This window comes from Parasteatoda tepidariorum, chromosome 4 (assembly GCF_043381705.1).
Source record: "Parasteatoda tepidariorum isolate YZ-2023 chromosome 4, CAS_Ptep_4.0, whole genome shotgun sequence".
NCBI lineage: Eukaryota > Metazoa > Arthropoda > Arachnida > Araneae > Theridiidae > Parasteatoda > Parasteatoda tepidariorum.
The window spans coordinates 52,254,173-52,276,558 of NC_092207.1; the positions used below are offsets into that span (position 1 = coordinate 52,254,173).

The 22,386-nt window shown below is 29.3% G+C and overlaps 3 protein-coding genes across 22 annotated transcripts in view; 1 reads left to right on the forward strand and 2 right to left on the reverse strand.

Moving 5' to 3' along the window:
* The window catches only part of LOC107455963 (serine/arginine repetitive matrix protein 2), an 87,010-nt gene extending 82,920 nt beyond the window's left edge, over nucleotides 1-4,090 (forward strand). For 13 of the 19 annotated variants that reach the window (XR_001585648.3, XM_071179802.1, XM_016073699.3 and 10 more), the window contains one exon: nucleotides 2,815-4,090. Coding sequence is in view for 7 of the 19 variants with exons in the window: in XM_016073699.3 (XP_015929185.1) it covers nucleotides 2,815-3,040 (226 nt within the window). In the remaining 12 variants the exon portion in view is untranslated. The remainder of the gene's footprint in view (nucleotides 1-2,814) is intronic. The other 6 variants (XR_001585646.3, XR_006225226.2, XR_001585644.3 and 3 more) reach the window with 1 other exon arrangement.
* The window catches only part of LOC107455966 (ran-specific GTPase-activating protein), a 237,077-nt gene that overhangs the window by 166,517 nt on the left and 48,174 nt on the right, over nucleotides 1-22,386 (reverse strand). The window lies entirely within an intron of this gene.
* LOC107455967 (zinc finger protein 91) overlaps nucleotides 11,083-22,386 on the reverse strand; it is a 21,590-nt gene continuing 10,286 nt past the window's right edge. For both annotated transcript variants that reach the window (XM_043043009.2, XM_071179798.1), the window contains exons 6-7: nucleotides 21,648-21,690; nucleotides 11,083-15,876 (exon numbers count right to left, since the gene is read on the reverse strand). In XM_043043009.2, coding sequence (XP_042898943.1) covers nucleotides 11,297-15,876; nucleotides 21,648-21,690 — 4,623 coding nt within the window. In that variant the 3' untranslated portion in view covers nucleotides 11,083-11,296. The remainder of the gene's footprint in view (nucleotides 15,877-21,647; nucleotides 21,691-22,386) is intronic.

The following is a 22,386-nucleotide window of genomic DNA, read 5'->3' on the forward strand; positions in this document are numbered from 1 at the left end:
TAAAAATCCTCTGTTTTATTTTTAGTTTAAGTGTTTGAAAGTCTGATTAGGTTTAGGATTATGTTAAATAAAGAAAAGTTTTCTTTATAATTCATCACAAAAATAAAAAAATATTAATGCCTTTCAAATTAAAAAAAACTTCTATTATAATTCCTCTTACTGAAATTGAAAATTGTATAATTATGAACAGGTATCAAACCTAATGTTAATCTAAAAAATAAATAAATAATAAACTCGAAAGAATTAGAACAAAACCAATTGTAGCAAAATTATCTTAAGAAACTTCTTCATTAAAAAATATATATATTAGTTATACATTGAATATTCTTGGGTTGGTGATGTATAATAATTAAGTGGAGAAAAAGAAAATAAACTCTGATGTGATAGCAGTTGTGATAAAAACTCGATTGTTTAGAGATAGCACTAAGACCACTTTACTGTTCATTACCTAAATTATTATGAAAGATTTTAAATTATGCTTACCTGTGGGTATATGTAACCTCCTGAATTGTGATATAAAATTGGTTAAGTAAATTTTTAATATTATGTTATTATACAAAATTGCTTTATAAATAAATAGAAAAGCTTTTTTCTTTTACTAAAATACTATCATTAGTAAATTTTTTATATGCCACATTATTAAAAACTTTGCATTAATTCCAATTATAGTGCACATATAAATTTTAATTATTTATTTTACCACTCTACTTCTTAAATTCTACGGTAGAAAATTATTTTCTTTATGATTAGAATTTAATAAATCCTAGCAATTCTGGATCGAACTGGTCGACAGCAAATAACAACACACTTTTCCTTAAACTATAAAAATTTATACTTTTGTAATGCGGAATATAAAACAAAGAACATCACTGAAACTATAAAAATTTTACAAGCTTATAGTCATTAAAAAGATGGCAATACCATATAACCCAAGAGTAATTCCAATTTAAAAAATTTTTGTTTCTATAAAACATTAATTTTATTACAATTTTGTTATGTGACATATTTTTTTCAATAGTTACATAATATAAATGTTTATCTGGTTCCCTGAAAGAACAATGGCAATGTGAAGTTCTTTGTGACTAATCAATAAAATAAAATAAAAAATCTGTTATCTTTGTTATGCTATTGGAGAAACTCATTTTGATCCAATATCTTAGTGTCATTTTTTACAGCTGATTGTAATTGACTGATTATTCTTTTTGACATCTTTTAACTCATATATGAGAAACAAAAACTTATTTTTATTGTAGTACCCAGTAATATAATACTTGGTCCAGTTTGAATATAATGGGTCAATATTAAGGTGAGATATAGGGCCATGTAGTACATAATACTGAATATTGACTTTGAATTTCCTCATTTTAACGCTATTCAACACACTATTATATATACATACATAGTAACCTATAAGGCCCCCTATTAGGCCTATAATTATTTCCTCTGGTAGGGTACACTAGTACCCAGTAGTATAATAGCATTATATAATTTTTTAAAATTATTAATACTAATGAAAGATTTGCTTTACATATTTTACTTTAACGGTGAATTTTATTTGACTATTCCAACTAAATAAGAATCAATTATCGCATTTATCAGCATAATTTTTGTTTCTACATAAATTTGTACCGAATTTTTCTTTTCTAATTATGATTTCGACGCCCGGTGGCTGATCGGTAGCACTGTCGTGCCACAGGTCCCTGGTTCGATTCTCAGGCCGGGCGAGGTTGACTCAGCCTTTCATCCCTTCAGTGGGTCGATAAATGAGTACCAAGCATGCTTGGGAACTAAACACTGGGGGTTCTGCATTCGGCTGACCACCTGACCGGAACATCTGCTCCTGCACCCCAGAGCCCAAGGTCAAGAAAACTGAGATGGGCACAGTAGGCCTTGGCCCTCTAGAGCTGTCGCGCCGCTGAGTTTAGTTTTTTTTTTAATTATGATTTTCAAATATGCAGCTTTACATGCCAAAGTAATTTGATTTTCTAGTAAATGCATTAAAAATAAGTTGGTAGTCTTAATTCTGTAATTAGAAAAGGTCCAAAAGTGGTGTAAATTGTAGTTTTTTTTTATTTCTCTCCTTTCTAAATAAATTATAGTTTTTTTAAAACAGTTTCTGCGATATTTAAAAGCACATAAAACAAGTTAAAGTTTTGTTTTAAAGGCTTTAAAATTATTATGCAATGAAAGTTAATGTAATTTCTTAATTAATAAGTATATTTCCAAGAAAATTCTGTCAAAAGATAAAACTGAGCAATATATTTGGGGCAAAATGCATACGTGTGGCATATAAACTTTATTCAAACTGTTCTAACTAAACATAAGGCCGACTTCCGTACAATTAATAAACTCCTACAGTTTTGGTTATCCTAAAATCGAACAAACATTGTTTGGAATAAGTTTTTGAAAAAATTTTTGATATGACAAAGGTTTAGATAAAGTTTTTTCTTTCTCAAAAAAATCTCTTCTTACAAAAACTAAGTTTATGAAAAATTCTATATAATGATATTTATATTTTAAGTAAAAAAGAATATCTGACCCTTCTTATTATCAAAAATAAATGAATAAAAAAGACGCTTATTTAATATTGGAACAACCCTCCACAATCAGTCTACTATGATCATTAATAAATTGAAATTTGTAAAATATCTAAACTGTTGGCTGTTGGTATTACTTATACAAGTTAGAAGATAATGAGTTTGATATCCTTTTATAACTTGATATATTCAAAGGGTAAATATTAAATAAAAACTTAGAAAGTATAATTAATTCTTATTTTGGTACATGCTTACTAATTATCATCTTCAATTTTAGCGCTCGAAAGAGACCGGTTCCATATCGACGGCCCTCACCACCCACACCTAGCAGTACTAGTTCTTGGTCTTATCACTCTTTTTCCAGATCTTCCTCCCCTCTACATCCTACGAAACACTCCCCCGCTTCCATTTCCAGCTCCAGAAGTTATCGCAGTCGCTCTCATTCCTGGAGTCCAATTCTTAAACAAAAATATGAACTCACAGTAAATAGTGCATTTCGATAATGCTTTGTTTGCTATTTCAATTGGTGCACCTTTGCTTGCAAGAACAAAAGTGTATGGATTTTAATATTTGTTAAATATATTTTCTTGAGCTTTAATCTAATTAATTTATTGAAAAGCATTTTGTTAACTTTAAAAACTTATACAATTTTATTGCTTCAACTAAGTATAGTGATACTGAATAAACATATTGTTTAAGACACTTTTAAAAGGAACCAATTGCTGTGCCATTGATTTTGGAATTGTTATGTTCTTGATTTTTTTATGTGCCAATGTACCACTTTATTAAACTATAAAATATGCATATTATCTAAATGTGTGATTTGCTAAAACACAAATTTAAAAGTATCTTGCATAAAGTTCATTCAAACAAATTTGTTTTCTTAATCTACGTGTTCTTTTTAACTAATCCCATTTTTAATTTTTTTTTCTCAAATTTATTTTTATGTAATAATATCATTTTGTAGTAAATTAATGAATTTTTTTTTTGTATTAAACTATTCCTCCTAAAAATTTTCTTATCATATTGAAAAATGCACCGTTGTCTAGAAGTAATTTTTACTTTAAACAAAACATTTTTTTCCGTGTTAGTAAATTTAATTAGTGAGATTTTATTTTTTGGTGCAATTTTACTCTAATAGCTGTGAAAGCAATCAAGTGTATGTAGAGAAATTTTTGTGCATATTTTGATCCTATTTGTAGTAATTATAATGTCTTGTGATCTTTAGCTGTAGTAACAAACTTCTGCATTTGAAATCATATATGTATAAAAACCTGTCAATAGAGCTATTTTATATGTTGTGGAATAATTTTTTCAATGTAATGGATTTTTTTTTTTTTTACATTGTTTTGAGTTTTTGCAATGTGGTGGACTCAAACGTGTTAAACTTAGTACGGTCTACCAGAAAATACATTTATTTTGGCTGTAAAATAAGCTCTTCATTTATGAAATTAAGTTTTTTTCAGTTGCATTCATTAAAATGTTTTTCGGTTTTGGATTTATCACTGTATAAAAGTTATGGTAATAAAATGTATGTATGTTTGTTATAAGAATCTTGTTTTAATAATTAGTGAAGAATTGTTTTCATTAAAAACCTCTATCCACTTTATTTGAAACTAGCTGATTAATAAGGTTAGGGCTAAAAGAGCAATAATGACTTGAAAATAATTTAAATTAAGTATATTCTTAAAAATAAGTACTTCTGATGCTATTATGTACACATACCAAACGATATGCAGTAAATTGTCATAAATTTGATCATATTCTCTTACAGGAAGTTTTATAACTGCAGGCTTTATAAAACTAGAAAATACTACTAGAAGTAAGCACTTTGAGATCAATAAGCAAGCTAGGTGCCTTTACGAATATATTAATCACCTAAAAATCAATTTTGAGACCATAGATTATTTGACAGACTAGACCAGAGGTCGCCAAAGTGGTCTATATAGACCCCCAGGGGTCTATTTAACATAAACAGTGGTCGATCTGAGCCTCGGGGTCGATTGGTCGAAGGATTATCAGTATTTTTCAGATATGTGACAATTAGAAATAAAAGAAGAAGACTTGGAAATATATACAGGTAATCTTCAGAAACTTAGCAACGATTTTAAACTGTGTTTTGTTGATTTGGAAAACATTGACATCCCTGATTGGATTATTGTGCCATTTTCTGCTCAAATTGAAAATGTGGACATCAACCTGCAAGATGAGCTTGCTGAATTATTATGGGGATTTGAAGCAAAGACGCTTTTTAAAAATTTAACAATAAGCAAATTTTGGACAAATAAAAAATATAATACAAAAATATGTAAGACTTTACGAAATAGCTCAGCCATTTATGATAGCATTTCCAAGTTCCTATATGGTTGAAGCCGGTTTCAGTCACGAAAATTCAATCTTAACTAAGAACAGAAATTAAATGTGGAGTTTCGAGGGGATTTAAGATTAAAATTGACCAATTTTGAACCCAATGTAACGAACCTTGCAGGAAAAAAAAAACACCAGACAAATCTATGCACTTATTTCTACTTACTTACTATACAACGGCAGGCCACTTATTTCTACTTACTTATAATTACTTATTATTTCATAAATATTAAGGTATTTATATTTCAACATTAATATATTTTTCATAAAACTATTGTTACACTATGTACTATTACTTTAATAAATGTTCAAAATCATAAAATAAATGTACAAACACAGTATCTAATAGAGTTTTAATTTAATTAACAGAAAATTACTTTTATGAGGGTCGATGGAGATTTTGAAAAATTATGTAGGGGTCAATGATCAAAAAAGTTTGGCAACCCCTGGACTAGACAGATCAAACCTTTTATGTATTATTAAAACACTTTTTTTTTTGTTGATAAAATACCCTTTTTTTCAATAATTTTTTTTTTACTTATTGTAAAATTTATTTATTCTTTTAAAACTGATTGAAAAGTGTGCAGTATATTTGTTACAAAACACTAAAAAACATAGGAAGGATGCTCACTCACATTTTTGTGTTCCAGTATATAATTTAGAAATTTTAAACAAAATACAGTTAGAAAAAAAAAAATTCTATATCACTTTTGATTTCAGAATCCTACTCATTTTTACTGCAAAATTAGGTTTTTTAGTTGCTGTATTCTCATATAAGGCTAACTGTGAGAGGTTTTATGTTCTTCCTTTTCTCTTTATTTAATTCAAAATTAGAAACTTCCAATTATGTGCCTTAAATCCACTATGTGCATAGTCATATATTGAGAGTTGTAAAATAATTTGGACATCGACAGGTTCATAGTTGGATGTAAAGACAAGCTGCTCTTTATTTATATGCTATTTTTAAAGCTGTTGTGAGCTAGTAACAGTTATTCATAGCTGTTAGGTTAAGTTATGTTTGTCTCTATCCAGTGCCCCCTCTATGATGATTATGAAGATGGTGCAAAATTTTATTAAGGAGTTATGGAAGAGAATTTTATGCAGGAATTAGAAAATTTTAGGAAGGAAGAAGATTTTTTTTAAAGGTTCTGTCTTTACATGAAAAAACGCTTTTGGCGAATAATGTGCTATTTTCACTACTTCTGTAAGTTTGTAATAGTTATTCATTACTATTAGGTCAAGTTTAACTTATCTTTTAATAACTTCTTTCCGGTTAACATTGAAAATAGCAAAAAATTATCAATATGAAGAAAAGCCACAGTTTTGTGAAAAATGTTTGTGACCTAATTTTTTAATACTTAAAAAGTTACTTTTAAGTTGTATTATCTGGACTCATAAAAAATTGCGAAATTGAGAATTAGTCATTGATTTTGATAATTTCCATCTAGCTGGAAAACACTTGCCGAATTGGCAATTTTTAAAAAAAGTTTAATAATTTTAACATTTTAAAATTATTTGGCCTTTCTTGAAGCCCCAATAAATCTTTACGGCAAGGTATAGATGACATGAAATGATAATCATTTATGCCTCAAGAGTAAGGCACATAAGAGGATGCTATACCGTTAGAGAAACTTTTCATCACAAATTCTGTTTTACTTCCATAACTAATTTAAAGTATAGAGAAAGTGAATCCAGGTAAACCTAGAGTAAGCCATGAAGTTTCAATTGCTGGAAGAAAAAAAATTCGAAATTGTACAATCAAATTAGTGAAAGAGACCATCCCCACATTGTGTTCATTTTGTTATATTGAAAATTTCTTATCAGTCTTTTAAACGTCATGGCTCACTCTAGATGAGCCTCAACTCACTTTTTCTATTCTTTAAATTACCTATGGTGGTGAAATAGAATTTGCTTTAAAATGTTTCTCCAATAAGCTATGGCTTTCTAATATTTCCCAAGTTTCAAAGCTCTGTTAAACGAAAAGTGCTGTGACTGCCCTTGCTCTGCGAATGAGCTTCCAAAAACACCCTTAAAATTTTTTTAAGTACTATACACTGTGCATGAAACTATGACTTAGAAACCGAGGTAAACATAATGCACTAACATTTACTAAGGACTTCATCTAATATAATTTAGTGGAAGCAGGTTTAAATAGTTACTTGCACTCTTTACTGATAAAAATCAGGAAAATATTTGCAAGATCAAGAAAATATTTTCTTTTTTAACTACTGTTTTTGGTATAATCTACATTAACCCTTTATTTATCAAAATATTTCTGTCACCTATATTTTAAAATAGGTAGATAATTGCCACCGTGTTTAAAGACTCACCTTAATTCTTTTCATTACACTATATATTTTCTTTCTTAAAAAAAATTGGAAAACCAAGTATCAAATCTGGAAATTACTAAATTAGTATAAATAATTTTTTTACTCTCATACGGAGAAAACTCTTTTACTCATACTTCTTTTACTTAATAGTAAAACAGACATATTAAGTAACACAAACGATATTTCTTAACAGCTTGAAATTTTCTACTTGATTTTCAAAATTTAAACATCTTTTAATTTTATGACAACGACGAAGAAAAAGGTAATAGTAATGCAATTATTTCTAAATTAAGTGGATATATTTTTTCAAATACACTACAACTGCATGATTTAAAATTAAAATTGGGTGATACCTCTGTAAATTTTTTTAAATGAAATGACTTAGCTGATTTTTTTTCTTTTAACAACATCCAACAATTTTTTGGGAGAGGGAAAAAAGTTAAAATTAAGAAAAATTGAGATAATGCATCTCTCTTGTAATTATTACTATGATAAAAATATGACATTTAATTTTAGATAGCACACCAAATCTGTTTTACATTTGATAGAAATTTTTTGATAAATAAGATGTCATAATTTTGCTAGGAGTCATTGCAAAGTGATTTATGAACCTTAAATTTTGGTATACCTAATAGAACGATATACCTGACTTTTTTTTCTCATATTTCCCCTTAAAGTTGGAACCTCTATTTTGTTGAATTGATTCTTCAAAATTTCACTATCCCCATATTTTATCTTCTGGGATACGTATAACTGAGATATTTTAAATAAGCATTTATTGGTTTTTAACATTTGCAAGAGTTATGCGTTACATGGTACAATTTTGAAAAGTTACTATGAAAGATATTAAATTCATTATCTCTGATTTAAACTGAAATTGCATTAATTTATATATCATACATTTAATAATTACATTAATAATTTTTACTATTTTGTTTAAACTGGTTTTTAAAAATAGATGCATTAAGTTCACGATCACTCATATAGTAAAATTTTGTGCAGCGCACCCGATGCAGCTTTTTTGATACTTTTCCATTTTAGTCTAATTTTGTAGATGAGGAATCTATCCCAGACAGGCGTATCTTCGCAAAATTACGATACTTGTATCTACTAGAGAGAATTTGAAAAAATATATACTTTTGATTCAAAATTTTCTTTATATAAAATTAGATTTCTGCCATACAGGATGATAAAATGCTTGTCAAGGGTAATTGTGACACAAAGGGAAAAACACTAAAAATTTTATGTGCAAAAAATCGATATCAAAATATTAATTTATAAACCACACGTTTTATATTTAACATAAATTTGCGAAATTTTACTTAAATTACCTACTAATGAAGAATATCACATCTTCAAGTAACTAATTCAAGAAAAAAATAATAATTTTTACAAGAATCGCGTTGTCAGATTTTAAAATCGCGTGAATATGAATCGCGATATCGAATTTTTAAAAACACGAGAATACAAATAGCGATATTGGATTTTTAAATTGCGTAAATACGAATAACGAGGCATTATTTTTAGATAGCGTGAATACGAATCGCATTGTGCCGATTTTAAATCTCTTAACGAAATTAACCTATTTCGTTTTTTAAACGAAAATCGGTGTATTTGGTTTTGAAAACGTGTAAATAGAAAACACGTCATTAGATTTTTAAATTGCGTGAATAGGAATCGTTATGTACGATTTTTTTAAATCGTGTGAATATGAATTGCCACGCACAACTTTTAAATCAGGTAAATACGAAAATCGATGTTTGATAATAAAATCAAATATGAATCCTGATATAAGCAGATTCCGCCGCAGTTTCAAATATTCAAAATGACGAAAATCTGACCAACCAAAAGAATCAAATTGGAGGAAGAATCACACTTATGTAAATATCTGGTTAATGGGATTTAGCAGGTTTAAAAATTTCGTCTGATTATTTTAAGTTTTAGATTCGCGGAAATCTGCGAACCTTTGATCTTGATTTAATTCTGCAATAATATCCCTGATTCTAGTTCTTAAGACTCGGAAAAATAATACGAAAAATCCGGAATTCCAATACCATCACCCCTGGTTTGTATTTTTTACTGGTATCCTAGAAGCACTCATCATTGGTATTACTGAGTAAAGTGTTAGCAAACACAAGCTAGAAGTTACACATTTCATTCTGCATAACAAAAAATTAAAAAAAACATTAAAAATACTACACCGATTCCCTCAAAGCACTTCTCTGGAAAGGGCGAGCAAACATACGTTCTAAGTTACAGGACGATTTATTCTACTTGAATTTAAAATAGATATATTCACTATCTTCAAGCTGATAAACTTTTGCACTGTAGGTGTAAACATTCTTTTAAGTTGCTTTATAGGAAACAATCTAGGGAACCTATTATACAAAGATGACTGAACACCAATTTACTGATACCTTAACAAATAGATCAATAGAAACGAGCTGCCAGCTTTTTTTTTCCATTCGTTTATAGCATTTCTTAGTGTATACTAAATATGAATCTGTTTCTAGATTTTTCAGCTTTTTACTGGTATTTTAGAGCTTTGAACTTTCACTTAAGGGTGAGCATTTACTATAGGTTCTCTAAACCAGTCATCACTTTATAANCGCGTTAAAATTATCAAATGTTGACAGGTCTGCGGTGATAAAAAGGTTGGAGAACACTGCTCTAAACCAGTCAAAACTTTATAATTATATTGGCTAAATTTATTATCATAATACTGGATTCACTTTAATTATATGCACAATAAGAGATTACTACATAATTTTTTTTAAATAATTATATTAGAAATACATTATTTGTTTCCAATACAGTAAAATCTATTAAGTCTACCATATCTATGTGTTGATCACCTGTCTTAAGTTGATCTTAGTGATAAAATACCAAGCTGGCAAAAATAATTAAATTTTCCTTTAATAGTAGACCTTTTGTCGTAAAGAAGCATTAAATTGTTGTTCCACAAGTGAGAAATTTGACAGCTTCCACTGAAAAAAATTTATAACATATATTGTAACTTCTTGCTGAAAATCTTCAATTTATAAGCAAAAGTATAATTTCTATTCTACGTGGTTAATTGTTATGTATGTTATACATGAATTCTTTACCCAAAGACTGTACACTCTGAAAAGGTGTAAAGCAAAATAATTTTAATTTTCTCAAAACTAAAGCAATCTATTTGAGAAGGCACTTAAAAACAAAAAGTGAAGAAAAATGTGCTGTTTTAAGTGACCTAACTAATTATTTCATAACTTGATTAAAAATAACCACAAATCAGTTTTTCAAATTGTTCTCTAAGAGAAAAAACATCAAATTTAACTAGAGGGGAAAAAACTAAACAACTTACAAAATATTCTGTAATCAGTAGTTAGAACTAGAAAATCTTTAATTTTAAAGGTATTAAAATTTTATTGTCTGATAATAAAATTTAGTAAATAGTACAATAGAAAAGGAAAATTCTCTAAAAATTTCTTCATTATTATTTTTTTTTTCATTCTGTTTTTACAATTTTTAAACAAATCATAATAAAATAAGCTTTTTTTTCCCTTCAATATTTCGCAAAATTATTATATTGGAAAAAATGTTTTACACCTAAATCTTTCATTTTATTCCCTGGTGAATTATTAAGTAGGGTGAATCAGAATGTCCGTAGTAATTTTAGAATCATAAATAGTATTAATTTTCTTTGTAGGCTGATACTATTAATCTCACTTAAACAAAAATACAAAGGGAAAAAAATTGTCTTACTAACCATTCTGAAGTCAACATTTAGATATCAATTCCACAGATACATAAGAAATGTTTAACATCAGATAACAAAGATAATAATAATTTAAAGATAATTCAAATGATAGCAAAAACATTTATTTATTCCTCAAGTTACAGGCAATAAACAAGCATAATGAAATGTGACAGTAAAATTCATAGACAATGAAAGAACAAATTTGATTTTAAAAACATTTTCGTTCCTTTTAACACTAAAATTAAAAAAAATAATAATTTCTGAATAATTAGCGTAACTGATATCGATGATGAAAAATAAGCAAAAAAAAATCTTACAAATTATGATATATCATCTTTTTTCACTTTAGTAAGGATGACTTTTGGATAAATATTGTGAAGTTGTGAGTAACTTAGAACAGACATTTTTAATTGCCTTCCATCTGATGAGTGGTAAGTTACAAACACACAACTCAGATCATCAAGAGGTTTATTTTTAGTTTCATTTTGAAGTGGACTTTTATCATTGGAATCTTGGTCAGTTTTCAATTCCGGTTTAACAACATTACCAACCGTTTCTTGCTTGTATTTCACGGGCAGCCCCTTATGACACGCATCGTGATGCTCTCTCAGTTTAGAAGCAAACTCAAAACGTTTATTGCAGTGGCCACACGTGACTCTCATTTTGTGCTTCGTTGAGATGTGCTTAAGTAGGTTATCTTTTTCTGCAGTGAAAAGGCAAAACTCGCATTTATAAAATCGTGACTCGTAGTCACCACTAGAAGAGGGCATCACAACTGAGAACTCCAGCTGAAGACGGGAATGAGACTTCTTGGAATGGGTAGCAATATGTTCTTTGCTAGAGTAAGCAGCTCCACAGTGGGAGCAAACATACACTTGATTTCCAAATCGCACCTTTTTATATGGTAAATCTTCTTCCGTACTTTCGAGTGAACGTTTTTTACGAGGTACGTCAGGAAAGTCACCAATAGATTTGTGAGGTTGACCTGGATGGTTTGTAGTTAAGTGTCTCTTTAATTCAGTGTTATTATGTAGACGCTGATAGCAATATCCGCAAGCAATAATAGCAGATAATGAGGATCCACTATTTCTTGAAACAAATCCCCTAACTTTAAATGGACTGTCAGGATGCATTAAATCACAATGTTTCTTTACTGCAGCTAAAGTATCTTTCCCTGATTTACAATAAGAGCATTCAAATTGTACATCCTCAATTTCATTCAATACTAACTTAAGATCTGGGTTGTAGTAATAAAAGTATTCCATTTCATCACGCACAGAATGTACACTTTCAACATGCATTCTTAACTCTTGTAGAGTAAACATCTTCTTTATGCAAAATCCACAGCGATAACGCTTAATGTCACTCGAAGAATCCGGCAATGTCTTGGAACCATCATTTGAAATATCATCTGATCCAGCAGAGAGACCAGAGGGGATGTCCATTTTACGCATACTTTTCAACATGTCGACCTTGGCACCGACATGAGCCCTTTCAAAATGTTTTTCAATGTTATATTTGTGGTTTGATTCAAAAGAACAAATACTGCAAACATAAAATTTGGCAAACCAACAATCTTTAATAGCCTCATTTTCATCTTCTGCAGCTTTCCCAATCATATCTAACAAACATTCTATCTTCGTACTTTGAATTTTCTTTCCGATTTCTTCTTCAATTGTTGAACTTGAAATTATGAGAGAAAGGAAAGTTTTAGGGTGATGTTTTTCATCGACATGGAATCGAAGTATTTTTATATCCACACAACTAAATGAACAATATCCACATTCATGAGGCTGGTAATTTTGAGAAAGGCACAAAGGTAAGTGTCTTTGCCAATGATTTGAATAATTAAAATTTTTGGAACAGTTTTTACAAGTATAAGGTCCTTTCTTAGATACCAGAGTTCTTTCCTTCAAAACTAATTTAACCAATTTTTCGATTTGAAGATTGGGTATGACAGAGCAGTTTAATTGACTTTCTGGGTGTTGTTTTAAAGTGTGTATTTTCAAATTGTTTTTGCTCCCAAATCGCTCGTGGCAATAGTCACATTTAACTCTTTTGTAATACAATTCTTGGTATAAATGATTTTTCATAATACATGCACTGCTACTTTTATACAAACAAAAGTAACATTGAAAATTTTCTCCCTCAATGACGAAGGGACAATTAATTGGTAATGCTTTAATTTCAGAATTTTGCTTTGATTCCTGATCTTCTTCTCTGACAATAATAATTTTAGCATCTGAGGTATTATGCTTTTTTAAATGTTCTGAGACTCTATTTTTATCAGAGTCAAAAAATTCACATGAAGCAAGACCACAAGCATACAAGTTAGCTCCATGGCAAGAAAGATGAGTAATAAAAGTTTCCCAAGTCTCAGATACTTCAGGGCAATGAGGACATGAAAAATTTGCTGCTGCATGAATATTTCTTAAATGGCCGATGTAGGCTGACATATTTTCAAGCTTTTCTGAACAATAAGGAATGCCACATATTAAATCAGAGCAAATAGATTTTAAATATTTTGGATAGAAAGTGCTGCCTACTACTTCATACAAACTTGCTTCAAAATTTTGGAACACTTTGACAGGCTTTTCAATTACTTTATCGCTGCTATCTGCATCTTTCTCAACAATAGGAGCAGTAATTGCAGTGTCGTTTGTTTTTCCTGTCGAATCTTTTGTCACAGAGTAAGAAACTTGTTGCACCTCTGTGGACGCATCCTCTTCTGTTCCACGCATGTAAGCTTTTAGTGGCATGTCAGCGTGAATGGAACAGAGATGTAGTAAAATTTCATCCTTAGTCTCTGACCCATGAATGCAGTAATTACACTGAAATGTATTGATTCCATGTAAGCGGTAATGATTAAGCAATCGTTTGAGAGAAATGAAATCAACCTTACAGTAGTAGCAGTAAAAAACAGTAACAGTTCGATGAACTGATTCATTATGAATTTTGAAATCTTTGGGATCAAAGCTTTGGTAACTACATTCTCCTACTGCACAAATGTAAGGCCAAGTTGTATTCAATGTATCATCTGTTTCTTTGATTGGAGAAGCCGCACCACTTACAACAGGCTCACAACTATATATTTCAGTGTTAGTATCTTTCGTGTGATAATTTTTTATATGAATCTGAACATGGATTTTACTATATGCTCGATAAAAGCAGCTGCTGCATTGATAGTTACGTTTACTGTGTTCACCAACCATATGATCAGTAACACTTTCTCCTGAGAAAAATTCTTTGAGGCAGTAACAACAGTGTAGTCTCTTTCCTTTGTGTACCAAATCTAAATGCATAAAATAGTCATTGCGATCGTGTGAAGTAAAAGTACAATTATAAAGGACACATTTAAAAAAATGTTTCAATTTTTCTTCACACTTCATGGCAACAAGGTCATTTGGTGATTTTAGTTCTTCAATGGTTTTTAATTTTGAATCTTTTAAACTTTTATCATGGATTGCTGCCTGATATGGTATTTTCACATCAGGATCTTTAGTTGGATCAAGAACACTCACATCAGCCAGGTTCTTGACAACATTTTCCAAACCATCAACAGTTAATTTGGAAGCAACTTTATCAACTACATCCTGAACATCCACACTATTACGATTTGGTACCGTACTAATGACTACAGTAGCAGGGCTTCCTACTTGGGAAACTGTTTCAACAGGTAGCTTATTTGGAAGTTTACCATTAGCATGATCACCAAAATGATCAATAAATCCACGAGTGTTTTCAAATTTAAGATGACAGATCAAACAAGCATTTTTGTTCGCTACTTTGTGATGAGCTATATAATGATCTTCAAGAACTGATGTAAATGCAGCCATAAAATCACAACAAGGACAATTTAACATCTTATTTGAATCAAGTTGACTCAATGACAATGATGTTTTGGGCTGTTTAGGTTCAACATTAATAACATCATTCACCCTCTTAGCCCAGCGACCAGATCGTCTCAGACCAGTTTGCCCTGGTAATTCTTCAGGACGCCAAGATGGATCATCTGGATCATCAGAATCACTACTGCTAGAGGGTGGTCTTCCCCTACCTCTTCCCCTTCCACGACCACGCCCTCGAGACGACGGCATTACTTTACCCCGAGGTGTTGAACTAGCATTCATACCTGTAGGGATTGTTGGAGTTGAGGCAGTTACAGGTCGAACGGAAGATATGGTTGGAACTCTCGGTGTAACATTGGGAGTTATTGGCCTTATGATTGGAGAGGCGTCAGCAATTTTTGGTAATGAGTTAGTTGAATTAGAGGGGGCAGTTCCTGGGTTTCTTCTATTTTTATCTTTAAAAGGGCAGTCATCTTGCATGTGTAATATAAGACAATGTGGTAATGTAAAAATTTTTTGACAATGCACACAAAAAATGAAAGGACTTCCTTTATGGCAATGTCTCAAATGATGCACAAATGTTTGCCCGCTAGTAGTTTCAAATGTGCAATCCTTCACACCACATCTGTAGATCATTTCTTCTTTTGTACATGCCCTCTCTTTAATATGAGAAACCAAAACTCCAGCATTACTGAAACATTTTCCACATTGTTTACACCACATAGATAAGTCACTACGATGATCAGTGCGGGTGTGCTTCATAAATTCTTGATCATCGTGAGTCTGAAACTGGCATGATGCGCAAGTAAAAACTACTTCACCCGAGTCTTGAGAGGTGTTTGAGTTGTTGGAAGTTTCATTGGTATTACTCCTGACAACTGGAGTAGCTATCTGAGCAGGAGTTGGCATTTTAACAGCAGGCTTATCTGGCTTTTCTTGCTTTATTTTATCAATAGGAAGAGGTGCAGGTATACTAATACTTGCACTTGAATTATTGTTCAAACCAACAGCAGATGTTTCTCTTTGTCGCTTAGTAGGAATAATCTCTATAGCTAAAAGAAAAACAGGATTTGAGTGAAATATCAAAAAGTTTTGGAAGTTGCAGCAATTTCTCTTGAGTGGAAGTACAATTTATTTTAAATGTGCATATTTAATCAATTAGTAGGACAAATATTTATTAATCAATTATTTAACTGGCAATATTTTAACTTTTAGAAATACAGTCGAACCCCGCTATAGTGAGCCGTCTGAGGACTCAGTAATGCGTCCACTATAAACGATGGTTCACTATATCCAAATTTTTTGAAGAACATTTTTTGCATAAAGACAGTTGAATGATTGAAAATTGGGTTTGCAATTTTACATAAGTTATTAAAAAATTATTAACTAATTAACAGATAATAAAGCAAAAAGTAATGAAAAAAGTACTTACATAGCTAAAAAATAGTTTTAATTTCACTTTTTATGAAAACAAATTTGGGATTTTAGATTGAACTCAATTTGATTTTAAATAGAGCTCACAAATTTTCTTATCTACAATGTGCAAAGAATGACAGATTTTTTTTATCAACATTTTCTGTAGAAAAAAACATATCAAGGACATTTCTGGCTGATTTTACTTCAGCTATAGATAGGAATGCATTCATTTTCAGTCCCAACACCTGCAAGTTTAAAGATGGAAGACTGAAAAAGATATTTAGAGAAATGAAATTTGAGTCCACTATAACCGATTTCCAAGTTCTCAGCTGTTCACTATAAGCGTTAAAAATAACATTATTTGAATAGGAGTACAGACGGGACCACTAAAAAAGTTTACTACATCAGAGTGTTTACTATATCCCAGATTCACTATAGCGGGGTTCGACTGTATTTTAAACTACATTGAAATATTTTTTATCTATGTGAACTATAATCAGTAGTTCCCCTTATGTTATATAGTGCTTTAAATATGGCAAATTTAGTAAAGTGTAGGCAAAATGAAACCAAACTTTAAAAAGGAGAGGAAAAATTAAAAAAAAAAAAAAAATTCTTCTCCAGTATTAACAGCAGAGGAAAGGTACATTATATTGCCTTTTTATAAATTCCCAAAACATTTATTACGATATTACCACTCGTAAGCTTATCTAATTTATCACTCTTTGTCGTGTTTTATTTTTGCTTCTGCCATTTTCATCTTTTTTCAAACGAAGTTATTGGTACGTTTTTACACATCATTTTAATAATCCCATATTTTTATTACGTTATTACGGCACGCAAATTTCAAATCTTTCATTTAAATAATCACTTTTTGAAGTGCTTTTTTTTTTTTCAATTCCATCATAAATCCAAGAGACATTTTTTTGGCATTTATGACTACTAATTTCCACGTTGTTTATAAATTCCTGTTACATTTATTACATTACGACTCGTGAGTTATAAATCGCGCATTTAATTTATCACTTTTTGCCGTACTTAATTTGCGCTTGCATTGTAAATCCAAGTTATTTTTAATCATTTTATCAGCAGTTTCTGCGATGTACTCTCCCATAGTTTAAAAATTTTTTTTATCGTTTTTGTTATGACATGCGAGTTTTAAATTACGCTTTTAAATAATTACCTATTGGCACACTTTATTCATACTGATTTCATCATAAATGTAATTCTTTTTTAAAATTTATTGTGGTGCTTTTCTTGGTGATTGTGACAATCCCGTTATTTTAACTACGATGCTAATACGCCACGTGAATTTAAATAATCACTATTGTATGCAATTTATTTGTGCATATTTCATCGTAAATATCAGTTATTTTTTTATCATTACGGCAGTTGGTACTATGCATTTGTAAATTAATCCCAATATTTTAACACAATGTTATTGCACTATAAAAAATTTTAAAACTTTAGGAAAATAACGATTTTTTTAAACTGCTTACTTAAGTTTAAAATATAGAGAAAACATTGAAAATAATAATGATTAAGAAAAGAGATAAAAAATTACTAAAATTTTAAAAAAATAATTTACATAGGGGGAAAAAAAAGAATTTACGTGGGGGAAAAAAAAACATTTTTAAACAGCCTGAAAACAAAATAGTGAAGAGATATAATCTCGTCATCAACTCACGCAAAAAGAAGTGCTTTCTAATATTGCTTATAATCTTGCTTTATAATCATGATGAAAATATTAATTTAAATTTTTTGGATTTAGGTATTAAAAAAGAAGAAAATATCTATATTGTCAACTTATATGATAAAAGAAATTATTTTAATTTTAATATAAATAAACTAGTTAGTTGGAATTCTAATGTTTCTAAAAACATTTATTTAAACAACATTTTTAATCAAATGAATAGAATTAAAAGAATATGTAGTAATGTTTATTTATCTAAAAAACAAACATACAAACTCTTTCAAAATTTGACAAAAAAACAATAGATACCCAAATTTAGTAATTTAGTTCTATATTAAATCATTTGGGTCAATTTTTATTATTAGTTAAAAATTCACTAAAAACTTCTTTGTTGACTAAACTTATATTTTTACCATGTGCAAATCCAATTTGTGCAAATCTGTGTCTAAAAATCTGTGCAAACCGCATAATTATGTTTCATTTTATTTAAACAAATGTTAATTTTCTAAAAATCATTAAATTTGTATAATTAAATATCAACCTTATTAATTATAAATTATCCAGTATAATATTATTACCTTGCACACATTCATTCTTGGGACAATCCAAGGTGACTAACAAATCAAACGGGCATCAGTGCTGCAGTAAGAACATGCCATAAAATGTCCCTCTATTTATGCTTTAAATTCTACATGCACTTTTTGTAATCTGGCAATCTTATTACGAAATTATTATAAATTATTCTTGAAAGATTCTGGTACATGCAAGTTCATTTGAATTCGCTACTCACTTTAAAGATTACATTTTGTGTTTTGTTGTGTATTTTTCTAACTTTTTATTTTCTGTTTCTTGCTTGATTTATTTAATTTCATATTTTTTTACTTAATGTGTTCTATTTTCGTTTCAATTTTTTAAAATGTTCCTCAAATTATTGTATTGATGTATTTTGCTTTGGGTATATTAATACAATATTAGAAAGCATTCCTTATTACAGATACAATTGTGTGAGGTGATGACAAGATTATATCTTTTCCTTATTTTGTTTTCGGCTTTTTAAACAAATTCCTTTTTAATATGAACTTTTCTTTTCCAAATATTTTTAAAAATATTTTATTTTAATAATTTTTATTCTTCTCTTTTCTTAATCTTTATTATTTTCCATGTTTTCATTATATTTTTTAATTTATTTAATGAGTTCCACATACTTGCAGCTTATGCACAGAAAATAAAACTTATTAATTCTTTTCTTTTGGTCTTTATTGTGCTATATATATATATATATATATATATACATATCGCTCATGAGCTGTATTAGTGGCACAACTTAAAAAACATGCGTTTTGGACTAAGAACAGGTGTAAATATGAAAATACACATTCTTTTCAGCAGCAATACTGCATAACTCATAATTCAACTTAAAGGTTATCTTCGTTCAAGCAAACTAAAGCATTTCTATGCGTTTTCCCTAAAAATGAAAACTTGAAATCCATGAGCGATATATATTGATAAGTTAATTATTATAAAAAATGAAGAATTTTTTTTTCAAAATTGTTTTTTTAATTTTTAAATAAGTTTAAATATTTAAAAGTATTTAATTTTCTGAAAATATGTAATTAAGTTTAATGAAAAACTTCGTGCATAGAGAACTAATTAAAGGTACTAAAAAATTTTGTGCTTAGAACACAAATGTTTATACCAAAAATAATATTTGCCGGTTAACATAATGCACAATTATTTGCTGCTAACATGACTAAGTATACATGTGGCCTTTCATTAATCTACCTGCTGTGCAAGTGGACCTTCACTCAAAAAGGTTGTGCACCCCTAATCCAACATACTTATGAATTTAATACATTCTATTATATATTCTAATACATTTAATAACATATGAATCACTTATATAAATCATATCTTAGTTATAATCGAGGTTGGCAAGTTTCTGCCGAGTTGGTTAAAACCACTGGTAGAAACCGGTTAAAACTGGCATGGCAGAAACACTTTTCTGCCACAATTGCGGCAGAAACTGGCAAAAATTCAGAAAATGACATTAAAGTAAGCTTTGAGATTGACATACAATGGATAATTCATAGAAAAAAAAACAATTAAATGTTAAACAGAGTACAATTTAGTTACAATATTATCACCATTCAAAATCAAATATTACATTGTTTGCACTCCACAGTAATTTATAACAAAAGGCAAGTTTTGATGCAGTTTCTAAACCTAAACAATTTTTCAATTTGGTATGCAGGAACGAAAATTTTGAGAAGATTCTCTCAAGTCTAACAGAACTAGTAGGCATTGCCATCAAGGAACAAGCAAGATTTGTGAAACTTTTATCTATTGCATAATTTTTAAAACTGGACCACCATGTTGCAGCTGGGGTAGTTGTCAAAACTTGACTGGAAAAATAAGTTTCAGGAAATGGGGCTGATTTGTTTTGCAAAGCTATGACATAAGGTACAAAATCTGGGTTGATATTGGCCAGTAAAATTTTGGCACTTTCTTCTTGAGCACATGATAATTTTAATCCCAAAGACTTTGGTTGCAGCATATAAGCTAGCAAATAATAATCAGTAACTGCCTGTTTAAATCTGTTTGTCACTTCTTTTTCATAAACAGCCATCAAGATTCTCTTCCTTTATTAGATTAATCCAAATATCACAAGCATCTGCAATTGAACGGTTCTCCTTCTGAACTAAATCAAGGGCAATAGAGATGGGTTTTATATATAGTAGCAGGTGTTTGACTTCCTTGTAGATCAATTGATTATTTATGACCTGATCAATTCCTTTGTCCTCTTTATCATCAGCAATATTTATTTACAAAAAATGAATTAAAAAGTTAGTTACAGTTACATTTTTCAGTTTACTTAAACAAAATGTCATTAAGCAATTACTAGAACTAATATAGACGTTTTTTTAGTTTCTGCCAGTATTTGCCGGTTATAACCAATTTCTGCCACTGGCGTGGCAAAAACCAGTTTCTGCCGGCAAAAAGCCAACCCTGTTTATAATAATCAATAACTATCATAACTATATTAATATAGCCGAACCTTGATTTATTGTTCCTTATGCATTGCCTGAATAAATACTGAACTTACCTGGGTTTGAGAAGAAAAACAGTAACTGATTCTAATTATGAAGAAGAAGAAAAATGAAAATTTTTTAACAGTTTAGGGAAAATGCTTCAAAAATTCTGTTTGATATTTATGAATCAGTTAATGAAAATGCACTAACTTGCGGTGCTGGCAATTTAAAAAATGATTGCAGTAGAAGCGATTGAAATAATGAGGAATTTTTTTGTAGTCAGTTGAACTCACAGAAAATGAACATCAATATTTGCCTCATATGTAGGAAATTTATTAATCAAATCGAAATTTCTAAATTTTTTAAACAAATATGTATATTCATCTTTTTTTTTTTGCATCATAAATATTGTTGCAGAAAGTACATATTTTTTTCCAATTCAATTTTTTTATACACATGGTACATTTAGTAATTTTCAAATAAATTACTTTTTATAAATTTTCATGTCATTATTTGACATTTTATGTTAACCTGCATTTGTTGTTTTCCTATTTTCATAATGAATGATCCCAAGAGAAACAATTGATCAAGGTTCTACAACATAATTTTCTTCACAAAAACTTTACAAAAAATCTTTGTTAAAAAAATAACTACATTTTTTTTATTTAAATTTAATGGCAGTACTCACCACCTTGAGAGGAATCTGTATCTTCAATAAATGGTCGCTTAGACTATAAATATTAAAGTCAAATTAATTTTTTTTCAACACCAAAATTTTCAATTTAACAAAATCATATTGAACATGAAAATACTTTAAATATAATATAATTAAATATGTGATTAAAAAAATTTGTCTTTTTTAATAAATAACTACAAAGCACAAGCAAAAATTATTAAATACTAGTTGGCTGCGCCCCCTGCTAGCTAACGCTCGCCAACCCCCAAAAATTGCTAGCAATTTTATTTGGTCTGCTTCGCAAACCAAGCTCGCTTCGCTCGCTACTAACTTAGGTACATTGCAAATGCATAAAATTCTAAGAATTCAAAACAATCATTCAAATCCATATGACAACTTTTTTTTTAAAAAAAAAATTACATCTTTTTAGTAAATACTAAGTCATTAAAATAAATTTGAATTCAAATAAATGACATGTAATTCGTTAAACCTATTAGAAATGTGCTATAGTATAAAATCTTAAGATAAAATTTCTAAAACTGATATCTCTTTAAAAAGGTTAAAATTTTGGCTTTCATATTCAAGTCTGTTAAAAATTGAAATAAGCGAATTGCAATGGAAAAACCTGCATAAACAAATAAATTCTAGTAAAACAAATAAATTCGTGATATAAATCAAAAATTGTCAAATAAATTCGTAATACATAAATTCGTGAAAAAAAAACGCGCTTTCGACAAAATACTAAAAAGAT